Below are 22,209 nucleotides of genomic sequence, written 5' to 3' on the forward strand. Positions count from 1 at the left end.
ATTTATCTTACCGACTTTCTAAACATGAAGCTTATAAACTAGTGGCCTATGATAGTGATCAAATCTTATAGCTTTTATTTTCAATCTTTCAATATAATCATCTGCTGTTTAGGCATAACATTTCAGATTTCCCCCCTAATTATGTACTTTTTATAAAGATAAGTAACACAACTTCAAACCTGTATTAAATAAAACACGCCAAATAGCACTTAACAAGATATATAGGGTCTCAACGTGTTCCCTTTTAACTAAAGATATCCCTTGAAGTTTATAGGAGGTAAGATAATTATAACTGTGTTTGAATCTTTGAGAATGGAAATGGGGAATGTGTTAAAGAGACAATATTTCATATATGAATTAGACCTTTAGTTGTTTTAACTAGTTATAATTGGACCCTTAAAATCTTGCTATGCAGTGTGAGCAAAGGCACCGTTTGGAAGCCCGAATTTAGAACTATAATTGCTAACTTTTCATACATTGTGACTTGAATGGTAATTGGCATTCAAACCCTATCTTCTTTCATTAAGACCTGCAAAAAGTATTCATAAAGGATTGGAAGGCCTTCAATACAAAGCTTCAATTAGGAATACTTTCTTACACAAGATATCTTGTTCCTCACATACAGTAACCAACACTTTAACTCACTGATTATAGGGTCTTATCAATCATAGAACTGTAATTTTAAAAAGATGTCTCGGTAATAGTTTAAATTATAGACGCAATGGATAAGCTTTGGCTGGTTAAACATGATATAATAATTACCAGTTGTAATTGGCTCTCGATAACTTAATAGTACTCTAAGATTAGTTTTTTGCGTCATTTGTTAGTTGTTTTCTGTACTTTGGGTTGAACTGATGACACAAGCTATGTTTAAAATAAAAAGAGGCGAAAGATACCAAACGGACATTCCCACTCATATATCTATAGTCTAAAATCAACTGACAATGCTGCAACTACTTATTTTTAGGTGTTTTCCGTATTGTGCTACAAAACGACTGTCCAAGGTTAGGGGAGGGTTGAGTAATTACAAACATGTTTGACTTGTTTGACTGCCTAATTCGTATGTGCCTGTTTCATGAGCAACAAGAAGGGTGCCACATGTAGAGCAGAATCTGCTTACCCTTCCGGAGCACCTGAGAACACCCCATTTTTTGGTGAGGTTTGTGTTGCTTATTCTTTATTTATATATGTTGTGTCATGTGTACTACTGTTTGTCTGTTTTTCTATTTCATTTTTAGCAATGGCGTTGTCAGTTAATTTTCTATTTATGAGTTTGACTGTCCCTCTGGTATCTTTCGTCCCTCTTTTTCAATCAATAAAGGAGAATGTTTTCAGTGGTAGTTATTGGTTTCTGTTTTTAATATATCAGGTGTAAGTGTTTAGTTTGAACTATGTAATAGGTGGTAACGTTGAGGCCTGTTTTAGCTTTGTTATGGGTTTAGCTCGATGTTGTAACATGTAGGTCATTCAGCAACATATATTTATTAACATCTATGTATGGTCTATGGTGGATACAATGCAAGTCCCATTGGCAATCATTCATATTTCTTCTTATTTATACAGTATATTCAACACTGAAAAACTGAAACACACATAACAAAAGTTTCCATTAACTTTATGTAATGCAAATATAAACTATAAATATTTCCTGAATGATATTTTAACACTTCAATTATATAAACAATTCATGAATATACAATGTATTAATCTCATTTAAAAAAATACAACCTTGTTCTTATCACTGGCATAAAACTTATTAAATTTCATTTTTAAATGACTGTTACTTTAAACCATGAAAACATCGTAATCTTAAAATATAAGTCATGCAGAGGTGTTATTTGTACAGTAATTTGCTCAAAATATAAATTATTTCTTAAGATTTACAATTTTAACAAAGCTTAGCAAATAGCATACATGAGTGTGTTTGTAGTAACTGACCTACAATCATTTGTGTGTGATTTAACAGACTAATACTATAAGAGTTGGTACAGGTTCTCTCTTTCTGGACAACTCAAGATGCTGCTGTGTGAAATCTACTCTTCAGAATACATTTTACTATGAAACATCAGAGTATAATCTAACAAGATGTTTATATTCAGCATAATTGAGCTTGCCAACAGTAGCTATGAGGTTCATATAAAGTTCTGTTTAAACCAAATTTTGAAGGTTTTTTTAGTACCTTGTGTTATTCCATTGAAGTTGAACAAAGAGTCAATTACATAGATTGTATGGAATGTTTCTTCAACAATGGAGAATGATATTTAAGGAACATATAAATAAATAGAAATAATGTAAGTGAAAAATTAATTTGTTCACAAATTAGGAAAATGGAACATATATTTATCAAACAATTCCATAATAGCAGGTGCAAAACTTCAATATGTGAACAATCTTTCTGTGAAGTTTGAAGGTTCTGAGTAGAAAGATGTAGATTGATCAGAATACATAAATATTTGTTATGCTAGCATCTCATCAATCAACCTTCAAAAAATGTCCCTATAATACGCCAGATGTGCACTCTGCTAGACATAGCATAAGGATTGAGAGCTTCAACTTCAAACATCAGTTCAAAGTCAGGAATATTGTCAGTGGTTGGCATTAAAATATATCTATTCATTTTTACAATGATACATGTGTAAGGTACGTGTGTATAAATAAATATAAGCATTGTTGATACTACTTGAGACTTTGTAGAAGCTAAAACTACTAGACCAAAGAACAAAAGTCATGTCATTGCAATGGAAATCATCAATTCTCTGCATTGTTTGGGCAGAGTATTATAAATTATGAATTATTTGGTACATTTATTATTAATGTAAATATAGGTAAACAGGCCCTAATTGGAGAAAATATAATTCTACATATAAATAATGTCCTCAGAATTTAAACCTGTGTGCTATTATAATATTAGCCCAATAAAAGGACTGTCACAGTTTGAGAAACCCCAAGATTACTTTGCTGTAGCTTAATGTCTTGCACCCCTCTATTCATAGGTGAATTGATAATTGTTGTGTGTTTTAATGTGTCATTGTGACATGAATGTCATAAATATAGTAAAACTTTCCATAACTCCCATAAAAATGTTACACTCAAAATGATAATACAATATAGTCAACAACATAATATGATGGCAAAACAACCTATAAAGGTAGACAGCTTTCTGTGATGTCAACAGCTGTAAAAGGAGTTAAATTCACAAAGAGTCATTAGGTACAAAACTAACATAAGTATAAAAATTTCAAAGTCTGATAACTCCCTTAAAAAGAGTTACTTCAAAATGACACCATTACCATCTCAACACTATGTGCATGGGACAATCATAAATACTATAAGGAAATCTCAATTTACAATGAATAACATGTATGTAATAATAAGAATTACAGTATAATCTCAAAGTATGAACATAGTTGATTATATAAAGATGTTTTGAAACATGTATGTACTATGAAAATAAGCAGATATATGACCCCAATTAATATCTTTAACAAATGAGTATACATGCAGTGAAATGTAGGAAATATTGTATTTTTAACCAAAAGAAGATAATATTGTTTAGGAAAAATCAAGTTACTACATGAATTTGATTGATAGAGAAAAATATAAACACATATATACTTACAAAAAACAGAGACATAAAATAAAAAAGGTATCACAGACATAAATCATAAAAGTATTTGTAATCATAATATCAAAATATGTAGTGCCATTTTTATACTTTATATGAAAAATGGATAATTTTTTTTTTACTTCATTACATGCTTCTTGTGGGTACACATGATAATCAGTATTAATCATCCAGTTAAAATAAAAGAATAAAAAATTATAACAGTTAAAATAAATATCATCGTAACATTTTGATAAAAGCAAATTAAAGGTTATACAAGTATCAACAGGAATTAGGAAGCTAAATATTTGTCACTTAGCCATATATTTGAATCAGAAAATCTGGAATGTTTGAACATTTACTAATATATGCATACAAAAAAATTCCTGCTACATCCACTGGCGAATCAAATATTTCAATTTTACACCGGAAATGTGTACCCTTTTTTACTTATATTATTCATTTGTCATGAACATAAATGTATCAACCCACCTCAGGTCATGATACGATCTACCTTGACTTATCTAGTAAAGGCAGACAATTTAAAAAACTTAACATGGTAAATCATTATGTTATTGCACTGGTAATTATGTAATGTAATCTTGTGTACCAATTAATTTTTAGTTTTTAGATACTCCTGCTAATACCGCTCCTCCAATGGCTATAGAGAAGCCAAGCATTAAAATCAACAAATTCCTCTTTCCCTACAAAAGGTATGTAATATATATAGTCATAAAACAGGTATGAAAAGGACAATTTTAAAATTTATTTACAACAAATACAATAAACACACCTTGTTGGAAAATATATATTTGGATTTTAATTGGTATGAGCATTAGAACCTGGAAGAAAAGTTAGGCTTGCTAAACTTTTCTTGTCTTAAAGAATTCTAATAATTTGAACAATTTCCAACAATGCTTCTTTTCATCCTGCTATTCAACTCATTTAGACTGTGGTTAAAAAGATGTCTCATTGGCATTCATACCAAATCTTATTTTTATAACAAAAAGATTTTTTTCTAAATATGTTTCAACAATTTTAACTGCTTACTTTTTTTTTTTTATTTTTTGTCATGAAATGTGTTCAATGTTTCACTTTCTATGTTTGTAGCAAAAGTATATGGATGTGTTCCCAGCAGTATCCTTCATTGTTGACTCAGCTCTCATTTAATTTTTAAATATATTTAATAAGGATTACAGTGCACTAATCAATTAACAATTTATACTGAAAAAAGCTTAATTTTTTTATCTATATATTTTACGACAAAAAACTGTCAATTCTAATAAAGTGTCTATTCTATAAAAAAAAATTGTTCTGTACTGTACTTGCTCTCTATATTTTAAGTTTTAGATAACTAAGAAATTCATTAGGTGGTCCATATGTCTTTAAACTAGTAATTATGTCCACTTACTGTTATTTCTTTAAATACAAGAACACCCCATAATGAGGCTACAACAGATGGACCAGCTGTTACTATAGGGAATGCCACTGGTATAGACAATGACCTGTTAGCCACAAACCAACAACTGGTTGCTATGCCCCACATAATACCTGATGCAATGCCAGGCAGTATAACTTTGGGGTATATCTTTGGTTTGTTCTTCATTACAACAATATAAATGCAGAAAAATGTTGTGCTGGTTAAATATATACCACAGAAACAGGAAAACACATAGTCTAAACCTACAAAAATATATATAAATTTTATACAGGAATACATTTGAACAGTATATTTGTTAGATGAACCCCCCAATGAGACCCCTTTTTATCATATTTTTCTGAAATCACAATACATGAACACTTAATTGATTTATCTATAAATGTAACATGATTTTGTTTTAAGTCTTGCCAATTCAAGAATCCTTTATTAACATTTTTAACATTTTAATGAAATATTAAAATATGAAAGACATCTCAATTGAAGCTATCCACAAAACCAGCTTATCCACCCATAGAAGATAATCATTTTTTCATACTTTTAAAACCTAAATCATTTGCAAAATGGAATAGACAAAGTGACTTTCCCTGTGCATCAGGATTATAATATGTTCAACTTCAGGTCCTTAAAAATCTATTTACTTAAAACATTTTTAAAAAGAATACTGTAAGACATTTCAAAATTGTATTGCATTTTCACTGATTATTTTAAACTTTTCATTCACTCAACATACAAAAAAACATAATTCAAGTATGATAAATGTAGTTAATGTTAAGTCTAATAAAACAAATGCAAACCATTTGTTGTAGCCCCTGGGAACTTGTCTGGATGGTCCTGAATATAAGTGGCACCAGTAAACATCTGACCGTACATCACACCAGAGAATAAACATAATATTAATCCCCTGTAATATAGATAAAAGAGAAAAATGAGGAAAAATGACTGAAATGTACATGAAATAATCTTGCTCTCAAATATATTTACTTTTTACTACTTGTTTTTAATTGAATTTTTCATATGTTAAACAGATCTAAAGTGAAAAATTACATTCTATTTAGATGTTATACAGGTTTTTGAAGTGACAAAAATATAAAGCCTAAATATTTATAAGAAATTATGAAACCTTAGTTTTTTATATAATAAAATGCAAAGTCACATAGCTCTAAAAAAGACAAAAAATGCAATCCTCTCAACCAACAAACTCTCAAACCACCATTCTTTATATTTTCTTTAAAAGTGTATGTACATTGTTCCATGTTACAAGCACATAGTTCAATGCTTGAGGCACATAAATGTACCTCAATGCAAACATGTTTTTATATAGATTAATCTCCAATATTAACGCTTGAAGAATTATCAAAATGAATAAAGTATTCAAACCCTCCAATATTTAAATGCAATATTTTCTTAAACTACATAAAAATCTGTAATCTTAAATACACTATCAAACCTCCATTCTTAGTTTCCTCAAATAACTCTTGAACACTATGTTTAAAATTATTATGCTGTATCAGTGAACATGCTCATGCACTTAAAGACTGGTAATGATATACCGAATATATTCCATGTTTTAGTGGGGAAAAACAACAAATTGTTCTGTTACTTTTCACATAGTGGTTCGGGACCACAATTGTCGTCCCTTGATTTTCGTAGTTCACGAATATAGTCCCTAGTGTTGACAGTGGGTTACCTACCAATATTTTTCATACCCCTTCCAAATTTATTTCTCCATGTTTTATGCCTTAAATTGGAAGAAAGGGGGTGAAATTACACTGTAAAAAAATTTGGGTCCAGAATTTTAAAGGAAAGTAGTGATTTGGTCCAGCTGGAAAAGGTTAAAAATTAGCACTTCGGAAGCTGTCAAAAGATTTCAGGATGCCCTAAACATAAAATTGTCTATATTTTGAGTTAGAGCCGATGAAGTTTTCTATAATTTTGATATAATTTGTCCCAAAAGTAGTACAACACACTGTAAAAATTTCATTGAGAAAGTGCAGGGGGGGATTTTTTAAATTTTCATTTATGTTCTAAAAGAAATGCACTACGAATTAATTGTGGTCTCGGACCTAGTCCATCATACAAACAAACAACAAGATCAACGCTTGTTTCTGCTAACAATTATTCTTTGCTTTAATAGATGATTCAGAGTTTAACAAATTAAATATATAACTTTCTGTTGTTGAACTATGTCATGATTGTTGGACTTTGGATATCTTTAACTTATTTTTGTTGATGGGTTGCTGTTTCATTGATGTTTAATCTGCATCTCCTTTAATGAAGTCATCTCTGAGGTAAACACATTAAAAATTAAATTTTACCTCAAATCAATTAAGGTATCATAATTTTACAGGATATGTTGTATCTGAACACTTACAAAGCTCTTTTTGCACCAGGTGACATCCTATCTATAAAGGATTCATCTTCATTCATATCTTGTATATTTGTACTGCTTCCCTAATAAACACAAATATAACCATATGTCATATCAAGAGTATTCAGTAAGTTTTGAATTTGAATTAGCTATAGAAAAAAAATATAACTTATGAAGAAGTGAATTTTTATATACTAAATAAGTATAAAATCAAATCAAAATGTCTATACAAGGATGACTAGTTGTATTAAAATGAATCATAAGTCCAATTTAATAATTAAATATTTTAAAAAAGCTTATGAACAACCTAGCAACAGAAATCTTGTTTAGAAACATTAAAAAATTTGGTTGTGTTTTCGTTAGGTGAAATATAATTTAAGCAATCTTTGGAGAATTGTTTTTTGTCGATGGTGTTACTCTATCCATTTTAAACTTATTGTTGTAATCTAACTTTCTATCATTCTTCATTTTACAAAGTTTTCATTCAACATAACCAGTCAGGGGCATTACTTAAACAAGTAACATTTAAAATTACCTATACAAGTAATGTTGAAAACGAGGCTATTTTAAATAATACTTATATAAGTAACTTTTCTAAATATAATTTTTATAGGTGTCCGACTATACAGATTATACTAGCTTAAACAAATTTTCGCAGTCATCTGGTTATTTTTCCCATGAAATATGAAATCTAATCTTTCTGAAACACTAATTGCCTTTCTGACGCACTTATCTTTCATATCGACGCTTTTGGGTCAAAGATTGGTCTCTTGGGACTATTAGAATATCATTTTCCTCAAAAATCTTGAAGGTAGACAGATATAAATAGATAGAAACTTGTGAAATAATTAAGACTTGAAGTTATTTATAATGTGTAACCCAAAACAAGTATATATGTTCCTTAAATAAGTGTTATTACTAATTCTTTCAAAGATGTATAAAATAAGTTATTCAAGTAATATTTTTGTCATTATTTTTTAAGTAACCCTTAATCTCTATACTCCTCTTAAATCTAATAAATTCTTCATTTTATGATATAAAATACTGAAAAAATTCATGAAAACTACCTTTAGTCCATGCTTCTATTGAAATTTAAAATAACTCTATTGAGTTATTTTATAATTTTTTAAATAAAAAATTACCTATATAAGTAACTAAAAAAATTACTTGTTTAAGTAATGCCCCTGACTGATAACAACAGCCACAATATTTAATTTTCTTCTCAATTTGAAATATGAGCACCAACCTAGACCATAATGATATTTAATAATATAATGAAAAATACATATGGAAATTCTAGGATGGTCCACCTTGGTTCTGATGTTCAATTTCTGCTCCAAACAATGCTGAATTACAACATATTTAGATTTTGAAATATAAGCCAAAATCTGCATTTCACCGCTATAGTTTATTATAAAAACAGCTGCCATTTTTTGTTGTTGGATCAAATCTCTGTATACCTTTTTTTTTAACTAGATAGCCATAAGGAACATACATCTAGAAATTAGGTAACAACAGTTTGAGAGTGTATATGTGAGAGAAGGAGAGAATATCAGAGACATGAAGAGATTTTCAAATTATTTCTTTTTTTTATTATATCCTTGTGAAACAAATCTTCAAACTTGTTCTGGTGGTGCTTAATGTCTGAGAATTGTCAAAAAGCTAAACAACCTGGGAAAATATTTATTTTCTGCAGAAAAGCATGTAATGGTTAATTATTCAAATGCTTTTTTTTTTAATTTCAATATGTCTATATGTCATACTCTGCTTCATTCTTTCATTGATTTGCAAAATCTGTGTATTAATGTTATATAGGTTTAGGATGACAGACAACCTTTATTCATGTCAAGTGATGGCAAAAGCTGACATTGCCAGCTACAAAGAGATAACTAAATGTGTATTAACATTACCCTTCTCCTGCTAAACACTAACACATCATGGTTGTTTGTAGAACTATATAATGTATCACTTCCCTGGGTATTCAAGTCTGTTTTCTTAAAAAATAATCATGTTTCATATAATGATTTTATCTTTAAAAAAATGTATCATATACAAAGTTTTTTTCTCTATATATTCATGACAAACAAAAAAATGCATGATAATATATCTCCCTTATGTAAAGATTCCTTGTTTTCATATTATCTATGTTTTAGTTAAGAGAAAAGTTATTTACTATGAGCAAATTTATGTTCGTCTTTAAAATAATTGTATTAAAAAGTAAGTCATGATAAATATTGTAGTAGAACAGATGGGTGAAAGTATTAGTGTTGTATGTAATAAAGTCACAGAGAGAGAGAGAGAGAGAGAGAGAGAGAGAGAGAGAGAGAGAGAGAGAGAGAGAGAGAGAGAGAGAGAGAGAGAGAGAGAGTGTGATTAATCAAATACAATTCATATGTAGCCTAAACATAAATATTCTTACTGTTAAAAACAATTAGTCAGAGATACATGTTGTATATTGCATTATTTTTCTGTATTTACCCCCTTGTTACCCTTGTCAGGTGGTAGTGTATGGGGGTATGTAAAATCCTGACTATTGAAAAGCAAATAAAAGATAAAATAATAAATCCTTGTCCATGTTTCTGTATACTTCAGGTCTTTCTTGATTTATCAAAGTTGAGGTTACATGGTTACTAAAGCTTGTACTCAGGGAAAAAAAGGTGATTTTTTTTCTTATATGCAGTGAAATGTTATTTGAAGTTTTGAGTATGGAACTGGACAAAATAAAACTTTACTCTTGCCAAGTACTTCTTTATTTAAAATAATGATAAATTCTGCACATTCCCTTGAAAAGTACAAATTTAACAAAGACTAACAGGAGAAAAAGAACGGAGGTATTACACCTGATATTGGACGCTGCACATACCAATTAAAGTGTACTTACCTGTGAAATTAGAGGTTCACTCTCTATATTGTTTATAGGTGTTACCTCATTCTTCACAAAGGAAAATATTATAGCACTGTGAGAAAGAAAAGAAAACTTGCTTTACTAAAACAATTTTGAAAATGTATATCACTGAGGTGCTAACTGCATGCATCAACATGGTCAAAAAAGCTGGTTAGACCTATGGTTTTCCCGTTTTAATGGTTTTCCACTAGTAATTTTTGGGGCCCTTTACAGCTTGCTGTTCTGTGTGAACCAAAGGCTCTGTGTTGACCACCTTAATATGACCTATAATGGTTTACTTTTACAAATTGTGACTTGGATGGAGAGTTGTCTCATTTGCACTCATATCTTCTTATATATCTATGATAAAATCTTATAATATTTATGTTGACATAAAATAATTATATGAGTACTTATAGAGCCATGGCATTTGATCTATCATTGTGGTAGGTCATACATCCATGTGAGCTTAAGATTTAATATTAAACAAGAATGTGTCCATAGTACATGGATACCCCATCCACACTAGCATTGTCTATGTTGAATGGACTGTGAAAATAGGTAAAAATCTCTAATTTGGCATTAAAATTAGAAAGATCATATCATAGGAAACATGTATGCTATGTTTCAAGTTGATTGGACTTCAACTTCATCAAAAACTACCTTCACAAAAAACTTTAACCTGAAGCGGTATAGACGGACAAATGAACGGACACACAGACCTAAAAATCATAAGCCCATAAATGGGATATTAAAAGAATATAAAAAAGCATAAAGAAAGAAAGTGTGTAAAACTGATCATTTGAGTGAATTTTCAAATTCCAAGGACCATAACTCTACACAAAATTATCAGTCTGGAACAAAATTTGAACTTGATCTGAGCTTGTCATGATGATGAACAATATATCAAAGCAATATCTTAAAGCATGGAGAAAAAAGTGTGGAAAACTGATTTGCTGGACTAATGGATGGACAGACAGACATAGGGACAGAGTGCAAATCTAAAGTCCCCTCGACTTCTTTGGTCCATTTTGTCCGGGTCACACTAATGTCATGATGATATGAACACACTATTTTGTAGAAATACACCTTCATACCAAATATCATAATTCTGATCAAATTGGAACCAACAAAACTGAATTAATCCACATTATTCTCTTTACTGTTCTAATTATTATAGTATAAACTGTGACTTACTAGTAAAGAGAAGGAAAATTTATCTACCAATAGTTAATTTGAAAAAAAATGAAAAATGGTCTGCCTGAGAAATGTTGACATGTGAATGATATATTTAACCAATAAATAAAAAGTGCTTTATATTTATCTCTAATTTGGTAGAACATATAAAAAAGAAGATGTGGTATGATTGCCAATGAGACAACTATCCACAAAAGACCAAAATGACACAGACATTAACAACTATAGGTCACTGTACGGCCTTCAACAATGAGCAAAGCCCATACCGCATAGTCAGCTATAAAAGGCCCCGATAAGACAATGTAAAACAACTCAAACGAGAACACTAACGGCCTTATTTATGTAAATAAATGAACGAAAAAACAAATATGTAACACATAAACAAACGACAAACACTGAATTACAGGCTCCTGACTTGGGACAGGCACATACATAAATAATGTGGTGGGGGTTAAACATGTTAGCGGGATCCCAACCCTCCCCCTAACCTTGGACAGTGGTATAACAGTACAACATAAGAACGAACTATAAAAATCAGTTGAAAAAGGCTTAACTCATCAGATGGACAAAAATATAAGTGGACGTTTAGTCAATGAAGAATTTCATGTATGTGGTATAGAGAATTTAACCCTAGTCCTACAGCTTTTTCACTATTTTCTTACCATTACCCCTTTTTATCAGGGTTGTAAATGGAGATGAAAATTATCTATTCTTTATATCGTGATTTTACCTACCTAAATACACACATTCCAACACCAATATAATTCATTACTTCATTATGAGGAACAGATTCTGTAAGTCCAAAGAAGCCAAATCTACAAAATTATGTACATGTACATACATGAAGAGTAAAATTCTGCATAAAGAAAAAGATTGCTCTAAATTATCAATGGGAAGTTAAATAAAATATTGTATTGTATAAAGTATTGGTTGTGGTTGTTTCAACTACAATTCTGGAAAAAGGAAGATAACTGTAAGTTTTAAAGATGACTTAAACAATGATATCATTGATATAATTTTTACAGATGACTTTAACAATAACATCATTTTGTGACTTGAATATCTGTTTATATCACTGATAATTTTTTGGAAATGTTCAAGGATGGGATGTATATATCATGTATATAGAATGTTATGATTAATGCATTATGTTTAGTCTTAGTTACATGATTTTTTTATTAGTTGTTAGCTATAGTGGCTTTGAACTCTCAGATCTGTTCATTATGTCTTTTTGTGTCAGGATGTATAAGTACCGGGCCACGTCTACTTGTATTTTTGTCCATCTGATGAGTTAAGCCTTTTTCAACTGATTTTTATAGTTCGTTCTTATGTTGTACTGTTATACCACTGTCCAAGGTTAGGGGGAGGGTTGGGATCCCGCTAACATGTTTAACACTGCCACATAATTTATGTATGTGCCTGTCCCAATATTAATTCAGGAGCCTGTAATTCAGTGGTTGTCGTTTGTTTATGTGTTACATTTTTTTATATAAATAAGGCCGTTAGTTTTTTCGTTTGAATTGTATTACATTGTCTTATCGGGGCCTTTTATAGCTGACTATGCGGTATGGGCTTTGCTCATTGTTGAAGGCCGTACAGTGACCTATAGTTGTTAATGTCTGTGTCATTTTGGTCTTTTGTGGATAGTTGTCTCATTGGCAATCATACTACATCTTCTTTTTTATATTATGTTTTGTGTATCTCAAAAGTAGTGATAAGCCTTAGAATTTTTTTAAATATCAAGTCAGACCCAAAGGGTTTTGATTGCATTCAATGCAAACTTTACCCCAAAAGAGGAAGCTCACAGAACATAACTAAGTCAAGATAGCATTTACAAAAACATAACAATAAAATGTCTACTATGTACTATACCTTCCTGTGGACCAACCACTCAGCAGGTTAACCATTCCCCAAATACATATACCAAGCCCTAAACCAATCGTCTTAACTATAGGTACCACACAAACATTTCCTACAACAAGAAAATAGGTCAATCATTCCCCAAATACATATACATATACCAAGCCCTGAACCAATTGTCTTGACTATAGGAACCACACAAACATTTCCTACAAATAAAGAAAATAGAAGCTTCACTTCTTTGAATTTCAGGATTAAGAAATCTATTTTCTGGTTTCCAAACTATTGGTTTGCCTATAAAAAGAAGAAATTCATTAAATGAAATGTCAATTATTACATTGGTTGCAATGAATTCTATTGATTTCCCAGTTAAATAAAAACCAATAATTTTACATGTAAAATAAATGTGGTTATTTAACTCTCTAAAGTCATACAATAGGCATTGTCAAGGCGTCGATAACGGCGGATCAAAACAAATTGTGAATGGGTAGAAAAAAGATATGGTTCCTTACATGTTTTACATTAGTTAACGTTTCTTTTAAACAAAAGCGATTTGCCAATGTAATAAAAAGAATAACTAATTAAAAAATTCAAATATCGAAAAAAATATTCAACTTGTGACCGAACAACACTGATAATTAACTCATGCGCTACGCACATTTGTGAATTAATGTGTTGTTCGGTCACTTGTTGAATATTTTTTCTCTATTTGAATTCTTCGATTAGTTATTCTATAATTATTTGATAACATTTTGTTTATCTGAACACAGCTTACAGTTACATCTCTGATTTATTTTACATTTCACTTTAAATGGGTCATTTTTATTGAAATATTCTTTTGTGGAATGAATCCTTTGATTTTACAGTATGTAATACATTGCAATAGATATATCAACAGTTATATTGGTAGCAATGAATCATTTACTTAATGAAATAACAACAGGATGAAACCAGTTAGCAGAATCCCAACCTCCCCTAACCTGGGACAGTGGTGTAACAGTACAATAAAAAGTTGACATTGTGACCTACCTAATTCCCAAACAACACCACCGATCATAGCAATAGGAAAGAATGGTGGCTGCTTTCTGATTAATTGTACAATTATACCGACCACCATTACAGCACTACAAACTATCCACTGGAAAAACATACCTAGAAAGAAATCAGAATTAAGTTTTGTAATCAATTCTTCAATAGTGTATACATGTTCATTGATATTTTAACTATATTTTAACTATATATGCTTATATAAATATATAAATATAAGAAGATGATGCGGTATGAGTGCCAATGAGACAACTCTCCATCCAAGTCAAAATTTATAAAAGTAAACCATTGTAGGTCAAAGTATGGTCTTCAACACAGAAATACAATTGAAACCTCCTTTTTTCAAAATTTATCTTATGTATACTTTTCCTGAAATACAGTTGTTAATATTTAACAGACAGGCAATAGTTATTTGGATCTGGTTCAGTGTTCTCCCCAGATATTTCATTTAGCTTCCTAGTAAATAGGGGAAATTGAAATAGGATCTTGTTTCATCCCATCAATAACATAATCTATAAGAAAACAACTTCAAATACATTTTGTGCATGTAGCATCACATTTAAGATCATCATTTTACATATTTTACCAAGAGGCAAAAAGGTCCTGGGGAGAACACTGGTTTTCACATTTTTTTGGGTCAGGTTTTCCTCATCAATTAGATATAATACAAGTACATAGATGATATAAGCTTACCATCCCCAGTTTCATATTTTTTAACAGGAACAAAATTACTGCCAAAAAATAAAATAGCAATCCCTGCAGTAATAAATCCCCATAGTTCTGGGATCTCTTCTGGTGGTGAAGCTGCTGTTGTCTGTATTGAAATCCATGATGGTTCTGTTGACGTCACTGGAAGTATTGTGCTAATGTTACTATACATTGTGGTAATGTTACTAAATAGATCTGCTGCCATTTTCTTAATCTTTCAGTATTCTCTTCTTTCTCTCTGAAAACACATACATGTATAATATAATATATTAATATCTGACTATGTAATTCAGTGGTTGTCGTTTGTTTTATGTGTTAAATATTTTTTTTTTTACATTTTTTTATATTTTCTTGTTTGAATTGTTTTACATTGTCTTATCAGGGCCTTTTATAGCTGACTATGCGGTATGGGTTTTGCTCATTGTTGAAGGCTGTACGGTGACCTATAGTTGTTAATGTCTGTTTCATTTTGGTCTCTTGTGGACAGTTGTCTAATTGGCAATCATACCGCATCTTCTTTTTTATATGCCAACATTGTATAGAAGTGCTTACACCAAGTTTAGGTGTGGAGTAGCCCCAATCCGCATCCAGACAGGGAGATACGGGAATTTAAGATTGCTAGAACGAACTTATTTTTGCTGTCAAAATGTTTTGTTTTCTTCTAAATTTTCCTAATGTTACGTCATGAAAAAAGGCGACCATGTCTGATGACGTCGCATATAAAGAACACAAGTTTCTAAAAATCTTTGAAAAAGAAGGATAAAAAACATCAGAGAAACAGATTCCTACACTATAACATTTGTACATTTTGTGTACCGGTAATTTGTTTTAATCAATGTGTTATGTATTGCTTTGTAAAAGGTGAGCCGTTAATTATATTATATAACTAAATAAAATATTGTATTGCATTGTATATAAATTTCATACAAACACATGATACAGTTTGAAAATAAGGCATCAAGCTTAAATCTTAGGCAAATAGCTAACATTTAGGTACAAGGCTTGAGACTGTCATGACTATTGCCTAAATGATGTTAGGCATTATTTCTAAATCCAAGGATATAAGCTTAATTATAAACCCTGAAAATGGTGTCCAGGCAATTTGAGCTTTAACTCTGATAGTACCAAAGCTGTACTGTTTACGACCATTGTTACTTTGCAGTTTATGGGGCACATCAAAAATTGCAAACATCAACTAAATTGAGTCACCTCTGAAGCACATTTTGAGGAGAGAGCTCTAATTACAGTTACAAACTTTTGTTAGATGATTTTACCATGTTTACAGAAAGGACAATTGGTACAATAAGGGCCAATTTTGGCCCCCTCTTGAAAGACATTAAATTTTATAATTTCAATAGACTAGGGTATAGAAGCTTAAAAAAATGGCATTTTTTTAGGTGATTCTCATTTTTTGGTTGCCTAGCAACAGATTTGAAACCTGCCAATAATATGCTATTTTAAACCTTATCTAAAAAAAAATCATATTTTCCATATGAATCATAATGTATAATTGTAAAATACATATATGGAAATCTAAAGCAGTAATGTTATCTATATTAATTGAACGAGTATTTATCAACACCTTAACCCCAGTATGGCCCTTAGCAACAGTAATATATATTAAGCAACAGTAGACTTTGGTATATGGTCATGGCTTATGTAAAGAATAATATGTTAACCAAAGCTGTTTCTATTGCTAGGTACTTTCAGGACAATTGTACAAATCTTACAATTTGTTTGGCTTGTTTTTTCGCTAAGAAACTACCTAGCAACCATAATAACTGCATAGCAATCACCTTTTTCATTTATGATTTACGTTGATGTTGTCTTTTCTAATAGTATTTTGTCGTCTAAATAAATGAGCTTTTAAAGATTAATCTATGTCCGACTATGGATGAAAATAGCTTGATGTTCACTTTCAACAAACAACACCCCCCCCCCCCCCACACTTTTTCCTCCCAAAAAAAATAGCAAATAAATAAATGAATAGACATAATATATTTCCCCACAATCCAACATTTCACGAACTTTATTCTCAATTGCATGGGCCCTGGGCTCCTTCCCCTCAATACTAGGAAAATCACTGCTGTCAAACTCATAAATTGAAAAAAAACTGACAACGACATGGCTGAAAATGAAAAAGACAAACACACAAGCAATAGTACACATGACACAACATATACAACTAAAGAATAAGCAACACGAACCCCACCAAAAACTGGCGGTGATCTCAGGTGCTCCAAAATCAAATATCTTAATACACCATCAGATTCAGCTCATCAAAAGAACCGCAAGAATTTTATTTTGGTAAAACCAAAAAAATATAATTTTGGACCCTTGAGACCTCATTGTAGGCCTCATATGAAATCGGGCCCAAAATAGACAAATATATATTCAGGGATATATTTGGCATACATGTTAATGTTTGATGAAATTAAACAAAGTTTAATTTTGGACTTTAGACCTCACGTTTAGAACAATTTAAACACGGGGCCTTGAATCCAAAAACATAAAAACACAGTTAGATGCAGCATTTTAAAGAACCCCCGGAATTAAATCCCATTGAAATTGGTCAAGAAATAAACAACAAACACCAAACAACAACATATGATAATATTATACGGACGCAAACATTTTCCCGGTCGCTTAAAAAGTGATCTGATCTTTGAATACAAAAATCATTAAGTCTTTAATGATATACAACAAAACAACTATACCATGTATACTATTAACTGAGAACAGACACAAGACATTCCATGTATTGCATTATGTTGCGCTCATGGTTTACATTTTCAGGATGCCAATTTCATATTTGTAAAAAGACAGGGAAATGGTTAGATGTAAAGTTATCAATTGAAAAAGAGTTTGCGAGTAATATATATATTATAGCAAACATTACATATCATAATGATCAGATTGGCCATGATTTTTTTATACCTTTTTATCATGTCATGATTATTATTTATTTTAACTTTAAAATATAAAAATCATTTTGAAAGGACATCTGTCTGCTATCCATTGACAAAAGTTACACACTTAAAAATTCATGTGCGTTTGAAACTACATGATGTATATAGATAAGTACTTCCTTATTTTAAGTTAAATATTATTTTTTCAAAAAGCCTCTACAGCTTTTTTTTTGTTAAAAACAAAATTACCCAGAAACAGCAGAAATCAGCGGCCTATAAAGAAACACTGTAAGTGAGACTAGAACCGCGAAGAATGTCCCTAAACATCCCATTGAAAAATACTAAAAAAGAATGTGTATTGACAACCAACTAAATTGATAGCTATTATAATCAAAACAAATACTCCAGCCATTCTATCTCGTTGAAATATTTTTAAATATTATTAGAAGAAAAATGTATTGGACAAAAATATACACAGTATGAGATTCGAACGTAAATCGCGGCATTCAAAAGCCGACGCGATACCACTACACTACGTTGTCTCAAATGTGGTAAATGTATGTATTTATAGGCATACTGTAAAGTCATGAATTTTTTGATAGAAATGAAAAAAGAAATCAGGGAGTCCCGACTTGGGCTAACTACCTCCCTGGGACTACCTCTCCATTTGTTTCCTTTATATGAGAAGATGTGTACTCTAAACAAAAAAGATTCATGTTAATATAAAACAGAATTAACTTGTTCTTTTCGGCGGTGGTATTTTGCAAAGTCGTATGCAATTACAGACTCGACCAAAGGTATCTTGTCCCGAATTTACACATTATTCTAAAGAACCCAAAAAAGGAAAAACAAATTATTCAAACTTTTTTTGTTTTATTTTATGAGGGGGACACTTGCAAAACGCCTGTTTATCGTGTGTGCCGAGTGCGTATACGTATGTTTTCACTATGTACAAAATGATGTAAGGTGTTGATTTAAATCGATAAAACACACTCCACCTTGATATAAAGATAAAAAATACAATTTGAAACTGAATGATGGCAAAATCATACAACTGAAAACCTTAAGCACCTATCGAAGTATTCTTGCTTTAGTTGAGGGTGTCTTGCCGTAACAGCCGAATGAGGATATTTTCAGCTCTTTCTGCGACTTCGATCCGATACTACTGTTTTGACACAAATTGTTGTTTTTTTACGAGAGATTTTTTAAATTTTTTAGCACCTCCGCCAACGTGAGCCAAGAATTTCTTTTCATATTTGGAAAACCCTGTTTGTATGCCATCTTTATCACTAATTATTACCGTGGCTCACGTTGGCGGAGGCCTTTAAAAACGAAGGATTGCAGTCCACAAATGGACATTTTTCTATCTTTTGACGTTATCAACACACTTTAGCCAACCCAAAATCAGGTTTCTGCCATACTAGAAGACAAATTGGGCATGTGGTATTGAAGAACATATATATTAAGATATTTTATGATGCTCAGTTCATTTATAAGATGCAAATGATTTTTTGACAAAATAGGGGGTCAAATACGGCCCTTAGTGTACCTTGTCCTTTATTGTTTGCATCTGAGTTTGATTAGAAATTCATAAATTTGACCTGTTCTCTTGGGATAACATGGGTTTCACTCCTTCTCCCTTCCCATTGAAAATAAGAATTTGGAGTATAGACATTAGACATTAGACATTTATAGACATTATTTTATTAAACCAATCATGGGCCCTTGTCGGGCAAGATACAAAAACATCATACAATGATTATATAAACATTAATGAAATACACAATATTATAAGTAATACACAAATAATAAATTGATGATATGAGCAATGTAGGATATAATTAAGGTAAGAGGCATTGAGTGCAATGAGGTCGATTTAATATTAAAAGAATATGATATAAAGTTTATTAATACGGAAACAAAAAGTAAAAATAGAACCAGGAATATAGTATCTCATTCTGCAGTAGTTCTCCTCATGACCAGTGCACAGCAGTGAGGGACTTTTACATCACAACAATGCAAAGGTCATCAAGGGGAGATCCTTCAGAACTAGCTACAGATACATGAGATAACTCCAATAGTGATTCTCCTCATGATTAATGCACAGCAGCAAGGGTTGACATTGCTACTGGGCAATATTCATCAAGGGACGGTGCTCTAGAACTCACTATAGAGAAAATATAAAGTTCAAATTACAAGTAGTAGAGGGAGATAAATCCCATTAACACTTTTCATATTTCTTAATGAACATGCATAATTCTGATAATAAATTCTCATCTTCATTATTCATTAACCATATCAGTTTTTGGTTAAGGTCAAGATTTATAAAATTCTTGCAGCAATTATTTATCATTGTTATCATGTCTTTCCTTTGGTCCGATAAACTATCACAGTTGAAAAGAAAATGTGTTTCATCTTCGACCTCATTACTACAACATCTCTTACAAATTCTATTGTGTCGGGAGTATTACTATATCTACCTCTCTCTATAAGTAAATGGTGAGCAGATATGCGAAATCTTGTTAGACTCCGTCTATCTTCAAATTTTTTAACAATATTAAGATATTTTTCACAACCAAAATTTGATTTAAAGGTAACATATGTCATGTATGTGCATAGTTTTCCTTCTGAGTGAGTTTTGAGATTTTTTTCCCAATCTTTCAACATGGCATTTCTTAGTTTTCCGTTGTCAATTGGTTTAGCCGTGTCTGAGGATATTGGATAATTATTAATCAGTGAAAGAAGTTTTTCAGATGACATATACCACGACGGTTTCTTTGACTCATACAATTTTTTTGATTCTATAAATGCTTTATATAACAATGGAAAGTTAGTGTCTGATTTTTCTAGTCTGTAATAGTATTTAGTCATTGCTTTAATCATGTTAAAATATATTGGTAGTCTTCCCAACTCAGTTAATACTGCAAAATTGGTACTTTTTTTTGGAGCTCCAAGAATAAATTTACAGAATTTAGTATGAAGTTTTTCAGCAGGTAATTTAGAGTAAATATGGTCAAATGAAAAAATTCCATTTCTATATTTAGATGACATTGGATTAAAAGCACCCCATATCTCAGAGCTGTATATGTGTCAAATGCACATATTTTTTGTCAACCTATGCTATTTTTCATACAATTCATTAACATGATTAAAATGCATGAACTACAAGTAAAACAGATATATAATATATAATACTAATATCCCTTGTAAATATTTTTCTAACTGGGTTTGACAATGTTTGAACGACTTTGTAAGACCAGATGAGGTTATTACTTTATGGCTTCAAATGGCCATTTTCAGATGGGATGGAAATGAAACACATAATCATATTAAGTATCAAACATGTCAAACAAAAACATGCACATGTACATGTGACAAGTTATATTTGCAACAATCTGCATGTTTATTTATACAGATGAATTGTTATTAAATTACATAATAACTTTCACCAATCATGCAGGTGCAACAACATGAATTCTTTATTCAGTGCCAGTATTGCAAAGGAAAGATCGTGATTCTAGCATTCTAGAGGAAAGGCTATATATACTATAGGGGGGGGGGGGGGGGGGGGGGGGTTTAGCCGATAGCCATGATTGCTATCATATACACAGTGGCGGATCCAGCCATTTGAAAAAGGGGGGGTTCCAACTTTATGGCCCCATTTAAATGCATTGATCGTCCAAAAAAAGGGGGGTTCCAACCCCCGAAACCTCCCCCTGGATCCGCCACTGATACAGTGTCGGATAAAAGCTCTACAGAGCTTATGTTGTATTGTTATATGTATAACCGACTTTAAATAAATCTTTTATGCTTTATGCAGTTAAAAAAGACGTCTGATCGGACTTCGTCCTCTTTCATTCAGAGAGGTGTTAACCAGATCGATCTTGTCTATCTATTAGTCTAAAGTGCAGTTGGGCTGACAAAAGAAGACCAGACTAGTTGACTTATAATAGTCTGGACTAAAAAACTTACAGATCTAAATTAATTTAAAGTTGTTCCCATTATTTTTTGTTGACAAATTGTCAAATGATAAGAAATTGCTAAAAGAAAACAAACTCGGAATAGGTCGTTACTATATTCCGGATTAAAAGTGTTTTAACTAGGATTACTAAGTCTTACTATAAATATCCTTGGTTCTAAACACTTATAAATATCGTGTGTATGTAATTTCAGTATACAACAGAATTCAGT

The 22,209-nt window shown here is 31.1% G+C and overlaps 1 protein-coding gene across 2 annotated transcripts; it reads right to left on the bottom strand.

The window, feature by feature from the left end:
- Positions 1-1,599: 1,599 nt before the first annotated feature.
- Positions 1,600-22,081, bottom strand: LOC139484841 (transmembrane protein 144-like). Of its 2 annotated transcripts, none has more exons than XM_071268835.1 (11): positions 21,991-22,081; positions 15,095-15,347; positions 14,384-14,506; positions 13,367-13,466; positions 12,229-12,309; positions 10,295-10,370; positions 9,324-9,407; positions 7,417-7,496; positions 5,840-5,946; positions 5,016-5,287; positions 1,600-4,308 (listed from the first exon to the last, which is right to left on the bottom strand). In XM_071268835.1, exons 2-11 carry the CDS (start codon positions 15,312-15,314, stop codon positions 4,225-4,227), a joined length of 1,227 nt encoding a protein of 408 aa, XP_071124936.1. In that variant the 5' UTR covers positions 15,315-15,347; positions 21,991-22,081; the 3' UTR covers positions 1,600-4,224. The 2 variants fall into 2 exon arrangements, with proteins under 2 accessions (XP_071124936.1, XP_071124937.1); XM_071268836.1 differs by having other exon boundaries at positions 21,979-22,070.
- Positions 22,082-22,209: the final 128 nt, after the last annotated feature.

The sequence above is a fragment of the Mytilus edulis genome, chromosome 8, assembly GCF_963676685.1.
Source record: "Mytilus edulis chromosome 8, xbMytEdul2.2, whole genome shotgun sequence".
In the NCBI taxonomy this organism is placed as follows: domain Eukaryota; kingdom Metazoa; phylum Mollusca; class Bivalvia; order Mytilida; family Mytilidae; genus Mytilus; species Mytilus edulis.